A 12,358-nucleotide genomic window follows, 5' to 3' on the forward strand; every position below is an offset into this window, starting at 1 on the left:
CAGTATGAATTACACCTGAGTAGTAATAATATTGCACAGTCAGTGTACAGTAAAGTGCAGTTATTGTCAGTATTTGGTGTGTAAGTGGTCTACTGGGAGCAGTGCTGTTGTGGAGTCTGACAGCTGCAGGAAGGAAGGACCTGCGATAGCGCTCCATCACACACTTCGGGTGGAGCAGCCTGTCGCTGAAGGAGCTCTCCAGGGCTGAGATGGTATCCTGCATGGGGCGGGAGTCTTTCTCCATCATGGATGACAGCTTGGCCATCATCCCCCTCTCTCCCACCACCTCCACTGCGTCGAGAGGGCATCCCAAGACAGAGCTGGCCTTCCTGATCACGCTGTCGAGTCTCTTCCTGTCCGCAGCCGAGATGCTGCTGCCCCAGCAGACCACTCCATAAGGAATGTCTGATGCCACCACAGTGTCATAAAAGAATAAATAATGATGAATGATGAATAAATGAATAATCGGCAGAAGTAAAAAGCTAACGTTAGGCTATAAACAAACTACACCAAGGTCGCATTAGGGTGAGTATACACAACGAGGCTGTAAAGGAGGACGAGTCGGACGCCTTTTTTAAGACATGTAAAGGCTTCAAAATTCCCGAGTGGGGTATTTATTGATGTATTTTATGTCATCGACAAAATGTTAAAATCTCTTCAGCTTGTTTTAACCACAGACCTTATTTCAGGCATCTAACTAAAAACCCATTGACTTCCAGACGAGGGAACCGGAAGTGCTAAAATGCTTACTCATTTCTGGGTTTTAGGACTATGATTGACTATGACTATTGATATTTTTTTTTTCCTTGATGTGATCCAAATGAACCAAACTACAAACTCTCCACTGAACCAAGTCAATGATAATATTTGGTGATCAAAATAACAGGAACGCACAGATCAGCTCTGCAGTAAACACACGTTTTGTGAAGTCGTTAGTCTATTAAAGTTGATTGCCTTAAAGCCGTGTGCTCCAGTGTGCTTTGAACCTGGTCTCTGAAGTCTCCTGTTATAAGATTGCCCTATTCTGTGAGCACCAGACAGGCTTACTATTCCCTGTGAAACGGTTGAAGCGCGTCTAACCTCCTTTCTTCACACAAGCTTTGTGAATGTTTGATTTCTGTTGAGGCAGTTTGGTTACATCCCTGATCTTAGGGACAGCAGGTTGGTATGAACTAAATTATCACTGAATATATAACATTTGCCACAATATGTAACGTTGTATTTTGAATCTGATTAAACTGTGCTGTGATATGACATAAACATTTTTTTTAAAATGTTATTCCAAACTGTGTCACAGATCTCTTTGTAGATTGGAAGCTGTTTGTGTTCAGAGTGGAAACTTTTATTGATGCTTTTATTTTGTAAATGCTTTTATTGATTGAAAATGCTGCACTGAAACACACTGAACATCTGCATGGTGGATTACAGACACAAACGTGTTTTATCTTTCTCATTATTTTGTCTGGTTTTCATGCAAATTATCAAGTAAAAAATCACTCTATAAATTGTTAAAAAAAAATTAGTATCATGACAAAATCTTGTAAGTATGATGACAAATATCATCAGTTTATCATCATAATATACAGGAAGTTTCAGTATGACTACAATAGTCCTCCTGGTGGACAGCCACAATGCTTGGGGTTCAGTTCATTGACTCATTGATTCATTGATTGACTGGTTGGTCATTCGGTTGATTTATTGATCGAGGCAGTGCTCTAACTGGTCTGAAATGGTTGCAGGATCACTAACTGTAAATCAACTGATCAATCTAAAGATGTTTCATGTCCTGTGAGCCATTTAAGAGTTAATTAGCGAGTCCTGCAGCATTGAGAGGATTCTTTATTTTTATCCACTATTGACCTGGTGAGTTAAATGTTAAATGCACAGACGATGGTCTAAACTACAAGAACATGACTGGAATTCTAAGATCTTTTCATAAAACGATGAGAATAAAACAACAATAAAATAACCATCAGACATAAAGAAAAACATCAAAAAGCCAGGAGGATATATGAGGATCTTTAGCTACCTATATTCACGTGTTTTGGACATTGAAATCTGCTCCATCACACATCACATAGACCGCTGTTACACCTTGCATTAAAATGTGTCTCCAGTTAGTCTATGATTTAATCCGATTACATTTACACCTGGTATTAATATGTGTCTCCAGTGTCCACATTGAGACTTCATCGCTCTGTCTGAAAGGCACTGCACTCTGAAACCCATTATTTCCCATGGCAGTGCTCGGGGAGCAGCGCCTGAACCCCTGCGTGAAAGACCCTCAAAGCGCACCGCACACCCGGCGGATCACAACCCGTCCTAAATACGTTTTGTGTGCATTTACACCTGTACTGTTATGTGGTCGAGCACTATCTGATTGTAATTCAGTCACCCAAAATGCAATTTAATGCAACGTCTAAAGGTGGTCTTAGAGACTTATTCAGCACCTTCATCCCAGCTAACGTTACTTTAAAACTCCCCCTTCAACGTCCAGATTCACACAAACATCAAACACATTTGAAATTAAATTATCTGTTTTCGGTTGTTGCTGGTGGTCACACAAATAGCTCTAGCTCTAAGCTCTTCAGCTGAGCCTCACTGCTGCTGTCTTCACCTTCAGTTTAACATTGGAGCATTCATTTAGAACTGCAATCATACGAAGGGTCTGAGTACCTCTTCCACCACTGCAGAGGTCATGGTATAAAGTCAAATATATGTCTAGTATTATGTAATCTTTCTGCTTCTTGACTGAGGTCAATGGTTGTATTCATGCTCTTAAATCCTCCTCCACTCTCCGTCAGTGCTTTTAAAGTCAGGATGGATAAAGTCTGTATGAAAGATTTATAAACATGTATGAAACATGTATGAAACGTGCAGCAGCTGCAGCAGCTCTGCCCCCTACAGAGACACATCCTCTTCATGTTTGACTCGTCTGTCACTGCAGCCTCTCACCAGACCACTCAGCCGCCTCTCCAGCTCCTCTCATCAACAACGCTGTTTCCTCACTGGGGAAACACCCACAATGCACTGTTCCTCCATTAGCAGCTTTCCCCGCTGGCGTTGAGAGACAGTGAGCGTCGACGCCGTGACCGAAAGCAAAATGAAAAGGTTGATTTAACCCTGATGGGCTGAAGCGAGGGGTTAAACCCCCCCGACACTTCATCTCCTTTCACTCAACAACTTTGTTTTGTCTTTTGTCTGGACAGGATGTAATCATGTCGTGATCACGACCGCATTATCTAATGACATAACAAGCTTTGTTTTCCTGCTATGACAAAGATAATTAATCTGTGATGATGATGGTTGGCTCAGTTTTTTTTTATGTTGATCACGACTTATTTATCACAATTTATTAAGACAATAAATTACATTTTATGACCTCACAATTATTTTGTCAGACAGTTATCCCAACATAATGATCAAATGACCTTTTGATCTCAACATACATATCAAATCAGGGCTTTAAGAGGTTATTGATAACATTATCACAGAGCGTTGTTTTTCCTGTTTGTCTCCAGTCTGAGAGTTGGAGGATCTTGGTGAGACGGGGGTTTAAGCAGAGACCATAATGTAACGTATAAGGCCCTGTCAGCACTGTACTGTACGCTAACTATTAAAAGGAAATTCCCCAATTATTCGTCTCATTTCCCTCAATTCTCTTCCTCTCCTTTAATTTCTCGCAGGATTTTTTTATTAAATTGGCTTTGCAAATATTTTATGAGTAAGAAAACGCATTCAACGTGTTTTTTAGACATCAAGGAAAAGTTGTTTTGTTGAATAACAGCAAATGTAAAGAGAATCTCTTTGTGGTTTCAGCTTCTTCTCTTTGCCTTCTATGATAGTAAACTGATCTTCAGGTTTTGGTCTGTTGGTCGGATAAAATGAGACATCTAAAGACGTCAACTTGAGTTCTGAGAAACTGACAGTTTATTGACGTGGAAGGACCTCATTAAATTCAGTTGTGATCAAACTGAAACTGTTCTCGTGGAAGATATCAGAGCTCTACATGTATGGTCTGATCCAGTTCACTTCACACTTACAGGTGAACGTGTTTTTTACTGGTTTACTAAGATCAGGTTGTATGAAGGTTTATTAACAACCTCCAAATCAACTCAAGGCTTCAATTTCTTCCTACTGCTCGATTCCTCTGTGTCAATTTGGCTGACCTTGTTGCGAGGTTCTTGGACGGAAAGGGTGAATTAAAGGGACTGTTTGTAACTTTTTAAGCGTATAAATGTACCGGGTCGGGACACATGCGCGCTCGCATATGCGCGCTCGCATGTGGCCGCAGCCTCTCCTCCTCTGCTTGCTTGCCTTCACGCAAACAGCACGCGTTCTCGCGTACTCGATCCACCTCTAGACGTGAACGCGCGCTCACTCCACACTGCAGAAGAGTTAGTAGCTCTGAGAATATCTAGTGAATGTATAGTGGACGTTTGTGCAGAAATAAATGCTGCAGCTCCTCCAGACCAACAGAGGTTTCCCGTGTCTTGTGGATCGCGTCGGCCATCTTTAAATCAAATTAAATAAGATATTTCACAGAAGCTGAAGATCAACTGGAGGATCCTCCTCCACCTTCTCTACCATCTGCTCTGAATACAACACCAGTGATGTGTTAGGCTGTAGACACATGACTGTTTGGACGGATTTAATATATATTCTCGTTGCTTTGCTGGAGGTTTTTCATTTGTGACACGTCAGCAGTTCAGCGGCGGTGATCAGTCATGACCTTTCTCTCTGCTGCACCTACAGGAAGTCATTACATGCCGTGAAGTCATTGGATGAATGTAAAAACAGTCCACTCCATCATGTTGATTAGACTCTTGCAGTCACGCTGCATCGTATTTAATTTCATGCCTCAGCTGGACGGACTGTAGCTGCATCACAGTTCACGTTAAGATATATTCTGTGTTTATTTATTACATTACTGCTATTTTATAAGTGTCCCTCCTAACAGGAAGCTGCTGGGTTAAGATTCATGGAAATCCAATGGGGACTTGAAACCCACTCTCAGGGCCACTAAGATGCACTACTGCATGTTTTCAATTCTGCAAATAGTTTTCTAATATTGAATGCATGTTGTTGTCAAAAAGCTATTAGGTCTTAGTCCGTCTCTTAAGACTTTCTGACTACTGAGGACGTAAATCTTTAAAAACACAATTACGTGTTCATAAATAATAAAGGGACATGTCACCCAGTGACAGTGAGGCTCATTGATGTGTTTTTAATAGTTTTTGGACAACAGTGGAGCTCTATGGCACAGAGGAAGAAGAGATATCAGGCTTTGAAATACACACACAATACGTGTTAGCAGATATCAATAGTTTTGCACATTAATGCACAAATCTATAAAAACAGATTTATTGTACATATTTTTACAATATTTTCAATTTATGTTTCTTGACTTTTGCAGTTCTTGCTTTTTTTTCTCTTACTGTGTTTGTTGTTATGATCAAAACAACAAGCCAAACACCTTGTATGTGAAAACCTACTGGGCAATAAACCTGACAGTGTGTTTCGCTGTTGGTTTGACTCTGCACATGGGATTAGTTGACATTAGGGCTGTACTGTATATCACCAGTTTTATCACAAGTTATATCGATGCTTTGGACAGCGATACGATATTTGCCGATATCACAAAATCTGTCGCAATACAATTTTGATTTGATTCAATACAGGGGCCTGCGATCGATATCAGACGATATTATATGCCCGTTTAACACAATAAAATAAGAATAGCTGGTCCACCTTAACGGTCAGCCCAGGTTAAGTGAGCCTGAGCTGAAGTTGTTGCTAACGAACCCGCTTCACTTTAACCAGCAGGTAGCAAAACACAGGAGCTTGGCTTAGGTCTTGAGGAGGTGAAGCATTTATTCACCGACAGATAAACTGTAACTTACACACATTGCACTGCTATGTTCACTCAGCTTAACGTTACTTCTTCTCACGTCACACACACGCTCTCTTTCTTTCTCTCTCTCTCTCTTGACCGACCAGACACTCTCTAACGTTATGACGATAACACCGCTCGCTGAAGCTGCTAGCACTGTTTGGATGTTTAGGAATGAGGTGCTCTTGAACGGAAATGGTTAAACAGACATGCCATGGGAATTTCAAAATAAAGGCGCATCTTAAAGATGATGATAAGCATCAATATTTCCACTTTGCATCGATGATATTGGATCGTTGATCATTGACTCAATACATCGATCCAGATCGATGGATCGTTACACCCCTAGTTTAGCATAAAACAATATGCTCAAATCATAACATGGAAATCTCAAGCCCAACAGGCAACAACAGCTGTCAGTGTGTCAGTGTGCTGACTTGACTGAAACTGCATGTGATTATCATAAAGTGGGCATGTCTGTAAAGGGGAGACTCGTGGATACCCATAGAACCCATTTTCATTCATATATCTTGAGGTCAGAGGTCAAGAGACCCCTTTCAAAATGGCCATGCCAGTTTTCCCCTGCCAAAATTTCTGATTCTGATCAAATTGAATACTGTGTAACACGGCGGTGTGTACTGCACTTTAACTGTTGTTTAAAGAAGCTGTTATTTTGCATCTAACAGATGAATAAAAGTCCACTGACCTCATCGACGTTCTCGAAGGCGTTGATGACATCATAAGGTAGGCAGGACAGCAGGTCGATGACAAACCAGGTCTTGACGTAGTTCATGCGGATGAGTTTGGGGTCGGAGATGACCTCCCCGGCCGGGCCGACGAAGGTGGTGTGGAAGTTGAGGACGATGTCAACGAGGAAGATGACGTCCACGATGCTGTCCACCACCAGCCAGGTGACGTTGTTCTGCTTGGTCTTGAAGGAGACATTGTACGGCACCATGATGGCGGTGTAGAAGGTGAGGATAAGGATGACCCAGTCCCACGTGGTCTTGAAGAGGCAGTAGTGCAGGATGATGTGCGGCGGCGTCTTCGGGGTTTCCTGTTTGTACTGAGGCAAGATATCTGAACCCAGCTGGAGAACCTGAGACGAAATATAATAAACAGAGCATCAGGCTGTGGTTTGGTCACAGCGTTATCATATCTTCATGATGTGACCAAATCCTCGTAGAGATAAAGTTACATTTTAACCGAAATCTGTTGTAGCCTGAGCTCTGAAATATTCAACAAGTCTTCATTACGAATCAACAAAACACGGATTTAGTCAGTAGCAGTCCATTCATTAGTCAAGCGAATTATAAGCAAACTGTGGCAAAAAAGAAGTGTGAATTAGGCCGTTTCCATCAACTGGTTTGGAGCTAATAAACTCCACACAGTAATTTGGTCAGAAGTTGGCGCTATAGGCTATGTATGTGTTTACAGTATACATATTTACATTTTTGCTCTGTTTACTTTTCTCTATGCTTTTATCATTTGATCTATTTATACCCATTATTTGTCCCAGTAATGAAAATAATATAAAATTAAAATTAAATAAAAAATAAAAATAAAAATAAAAACTACATGATAAGAGCAATTCAAATTAATTTTCATTTTCATTTTAATTATACACCAGTACAGTAACACTGAAAACAAAGAAAAGAAGCTCATGGACAGCTGAAGAAAATGTAAATTGTCTTTGATTTAGTATTTATTTAGTCATTGTTGTCTACTATTTGAATCCTCTGAGCTTCTGAACTTGTCTTCTGTATGAAATAAGTAAATTAATTCGCCGCTCATAAAGCACTGTAAGAATAAAGTATCTTAATATGACAAGAGTCCTGATGTAGAGTACAAACAACATCACCCCAGTGAAACGCCCTGATAATGGATTACTTCATTAGTGCCAACAGAAATTATCTCTGTGTAGTTAATGGAAAGATTAGTCACAGTTAATTACAGCTGAAGACTTTATCAGCAACATGACGCCTGCCGGCAGGGCGCTGGTGTTTATACAGGAAAGTGCACTTAACACATTTTATTTCTTATTATCTGAAACAACAAGCCATGACGAGATTTATTTCCCCACAGCTTGTTGGGCACAATGACAGCAGATTATTATAAAACACAAAGCAACACGGGACCAACACACGCCTACAGAGGCAAATTAAAAGCATTATAAAGAAAAAAACTGTAAAGTTTGCATTTAAAAATAAATGGCAACACAGGACAGTGTTCCTTCATCGGCTGCTGTGAGTGTGATCTGTTTCCAGATTTTAAAAGAAGTCATCGAATAAACTGCATCTGATTTCATTTCCAATTTTAACTAAGCCTTGATGATTTCATACTTTTGTACGGAGCCCCCCTAAACCCCAAGTTAGTAACTCGTTCCCTCGAGTTAGTAACTCGAGTTACTATTAAATACCCGAACATACCCAACATAAAAATGCTGTTGCAGTGTACTCTTTAAAAGTCACCAGAATGCAGGAAACATTTTTTTCTGGGGGCGGACCCCCAGATCCCCTACTTTGGTTTTGAAATCCTACCTATTTTCAATTCAATTCAATTCAATTTATTTTTATATAGCGTCAAATCTCAAGAGAAGTTATCTCGAGACGCTTTATATATAGAGCAGGTCTTAGACCGTACTCTATAGTTTAGAGACCCAACAAGAGATCAAACCAAGAGCATTGCACCGGAGTGCGCTGTGGCCAGGAAAAAGTCCGTTTAGCGGGTAGAAACCTAGAACCGGGCTCTGGGTGGGCGGCCATCTGCCGCGACCGGTTGGGTTGAGAGAGAGAGAGAGAGAGAGAGAGAGAGAGAGAGAGAGAGAGAGAGAGAGAGAGAGAGAGAGAGAGAGAGAGAGAGAGAGAGAGAGAGAGCGGATGTAAAAGAGTGAAAATACAACTATCGGAATTGATATTTTCTATTTTGAGGTCTCAAGTTTCAGACAGAGGGTGCAAAGAGGTGCAAAGAGGTGCTGCAGCACAACAGGTATGACAAAAATAAAGCATTTTTTGAACATTGAAAATGAGCATAATAGATCCTCTTTAAGGATGCACAGGAGCTCTGGTGACAGAGGAGTAAACAGGATCAACTTCCATCTGTAATAACAGGCTGGTTGTGCCTGGGCTTGGTCTGAAAGCCAGCCGTCTGCAAACAACAGGAACTATTTCCATCTATCAGCCCATCTGAACTCTCTGCTATTAACAGGAAGAGACAGGATGTCAGAGGTACTTTGTTTCAGATCAATTTAAAGTACTTCTTATCTCATGACAGAAAGAAAACACCAATATTCTAGGTTCCCAGTGTTTTTGTACACTTATATCAATCCTGTCTAGTATCATATCGTATGAAACATCATTACTGCTCAGTAGGGATTCATATCTTGCCCCGAAAATAAGACATTTTCTGTCTCAGGAGCAGAAGCACAATATCTGCCGAGAATCCCGTAATATTTACTTTTTAATTTATAATTTCAGCGACAGTCAACAGCCATTAATCATGTTTCAAGCAATATTAAATGCAACAAGGAGAATTATGCATAGATCTATGGGTTCCTGACCTGACCACTTTAGTGTATTACCTGGCGGTGTTAATAATTATTAAGGCAAAAGAACACCATTAATTTTAATCAATATTAGAATATACAGTACATAACATAAGCTTTGCATGCAGCTTGAACTTCGCCATAGCTGTGGGGAATGTGAAATGTCAAGTTCATGGCCTGTGATCTGTCTGCTGACAGCAGCCTAATGGAAGTGATGTTTGACATTTTTTTTAATTGTATAAACAAACAAAAAAGAAAATAATTTGCCGTTTTAAAAGTCATTCTATTAAGCTGAGACGGATTCCATATCCTTTTAGCGTTCAGCTTTCTGTAATAGCCGAGCAATGTTAGATAAAGTAATAAAGTCAACGATCACTTAAAGTTAACAGAACATTTCTGTATTTTGACTTCAGCTTTTTGCATCTGAGCCAATACAGTCGGTTAAATATAGAACAATCCCACCGGCCTACATGGCGCACTTAATGTGGAAAATGCAAATCAACTTGCTCATTTTAAGAGCAGGGCAGCCTACTACAGTCAGTGTTAGTAGAATAGATGAGTGTGGCGGGCCAAAAGGAAGTTACCGTTGTGCTGCAGAGTTTTGAATCCCTGTCGACTCCAATAAATGCATCCAGGCTGGAGGGCGTAAAGGACTCACTCCTGTTGTATGTATCAGTCTATTTATATTTATGTTTTTTTATATTTATATATATTATTTTAGATATTTTTTCATATTTATATGAACATAACAAAATAGTTTTGATAAAACCCTTCTGATCAGTCCAGTTTGCGTAAGAGAAAGTGCCCTCATTTATAAAACATCGGGTTCAACCCTCTTTTTTATATCAAACATGCAACATCGATGATGAAAAAAAGACGAGATTAAAATCTAGTTTAAAACCATAGAAACTTTACTAAAATCTGTCTTTATTTTCATCACCTTCAACCTTCTCTTCTCCTCTCTGTCACTCTCTCGTTTTCTCAAACACACAAACACACACACACACACACACACACACCGCAGGCTGCGACCGCAGGCTGAGACCTCAATCCTGACAATTGTTCAACTATAATGCATAAAGTTGGCAGTTTTCGGGTCGGGTTGGGTTCGGGTGGTTGATTAATGCATATTTTTGCTGTTTGGCGGTGTGGATTGGCTCTCATAACAGACTGGTGGGTGCGATTGGACATCACTAATGGGCAGTCAGGAGGACTCGCAGTAATTGCAAAGCTGCATTCTTAATCATTAAACCTGTCTTTCATCATATGATGATAAGATAAAAGCTTATGTGAAATAAGTTTGACTAAAATGAAATCTGATGACTGAAAAAGGAGATTTAACAAAGGACTAAGTCTAAGACTAAATAAATAAATAGTTGACAAAATTAAGAGAGAAAAAGTGTTTGAAAAAGATTATTGAAGACAAGCGGTTTGATGATAGGAGGTGTTTTTTATGTAGCAGAGAGGACTTTAGTTTCCAGCAGGTGAAGGTTCAGTGAGGAGGAGAAATGATCTCACCTCTGCCAGCCGTGAGTGTTTGTGGACGTTCTCTCCTTTTTGGACAGCTGGAGTGAGCTGCTGAAGAACTCCTCGACTGCTGGTCAACGCACGAGTCAAACGGGCAAATTTACCCCAACCTGCCAAACACACAGAATAAATGAAACATCAGCAAATAACTGAACAAGTGAAGGATTTCAAAGTAAACAGGACAGACTGTTTCTACCTCTGGAGACAAAATGTTGCATTAAATTACAAATTTATCCCAACCTGCCAACCACGGAATAAATGAACATGAAACGTCAGCAAATAACTGAACAAGTACAGGATTTCAAAGTAAACTAGAGCACGACCTTAGTGCTCACACTGTGCGTGTAAAAAAGAAAATAAAAGCGGACTGTTCTGGCTGTTGACAGTTGTCAATAAAGATTTGTGTGAAAGCTCCGAGGCAGGTAAAGTTTGTTTGTAGGCAGAGGGTCACAATGCTAACAAGGCAGAAATGAGACTCTAGGCTACATTGTTCTATATCAGGGCCAGAAAAAGTCTTTTGATTAACATTCAAACCAACTAATCAACCTGCCTTATTGGGACGTTATGAAGCAACAAAACAAACCAACATGAAGCTCGTCCACTGGGCTCAACACTCAGAGCTGCAACAGACTCTCAAAGTATCTGTTGGAGCCTTAATGTAGTTTTTGTTTGTTCTCCCGTCCGCCCCTCAGTGGCTTACAGATTTTGGTATTTGTTTGTTAAAAAGTCACCACGGTAACAATTACTGTTATTTACTCTTTTAGCTCTCTTGTAAAAATGTTTTGATGTGTTATGACTGCCTCGCAAAATTGAGTGTGCTGCCTTGCAGTTAGGAATTGGAGGGTTTTTCACAACTTGTTAGTAGCCCCACCCACCTTTTGAAGTTTCGTCCTCGATTGGCTGCTTGAAGGCGGTGATGTCACTGAAGGTGCAGAGAAACAGGACCACTTTGTCTTGCTCATTCCTTATTGGAGCGATCTTCACGAAAAACCAAACCGGCATCCCTGCAGTGCACACACACAAACAGGAAGTCAGTCTGGTGTCCCTCACAAAAATCAGTTGTCAAAAGTCAACACACTCCACTGACAGTAACGTGAGGAGTTTACACTGTTTCACCATGCTGCTCTATCCATTCTGGGTTTTGAGAAGGTGTTTATAGTGTCAATGGGGCAGCTCCAAGAAGAGTCAAGACATCCTGTGGATATGATACAGACGTCACATCCAACCAAAATGTCCTTGATGGGACATTTAAAGCTGCAGTAGGTAGAACTGGAGCAAATATGTATACAGTATATAAAAAAAGTTATTTTTACACAAAGATCTATATATTCTGACAGTAGTGCATGAGACAGGTAATCTGAAAAAAGTCATGTGCCTCTGTGTCTTCCGGTACT

General features: G+C 40.3%; 1 protein-coding gene across 1 annotated transcript in view; it reads right to left on the minus strand.

Moving 5' to 3' along the window:
- Nucleotides 1–12,358, minus strand: part of kcnh1b (potassium voltage-gated channel, subfamily H (eag-related), member 1b) — a 54,615-nt gene that overhangs the window by 32,109 nt on the left and 10,148 nt on the right. Inside the window, exons 4-6 of the mRNA XM_074629787.1 lie at nt 11,840–11,968; nt 10,956–11,074; nt 6,600–6,992 (exon numbers count right to left, since the gene is read on the minus strand). Of these exons, the coding sequence (XP_074485888.1) occupies nt 6,600–6,992; nt 10,956–11,074; nt 11,840–11,968 (641 nt within the window). The remainder of the gene's footprint in view (nt 1–6,599; nt 6,993–10,955; nt 11,075–11,839; nt 11,969–12,358) is intronic.

Source organism: Sebastes fasciatus, chromosome 3 (assembly GCF_043250625.1).
Source record: "Sebastes fasciatus isolate fSebFas1 chromosome 3, fSebFas1.pri, whole genome shotgun sequence".
NCBI lineage: Eukaryota > Metazoa > Chordata > Actinopteri > Perciformes > Sebastidae > Sebastes > Sebastes fasciatus.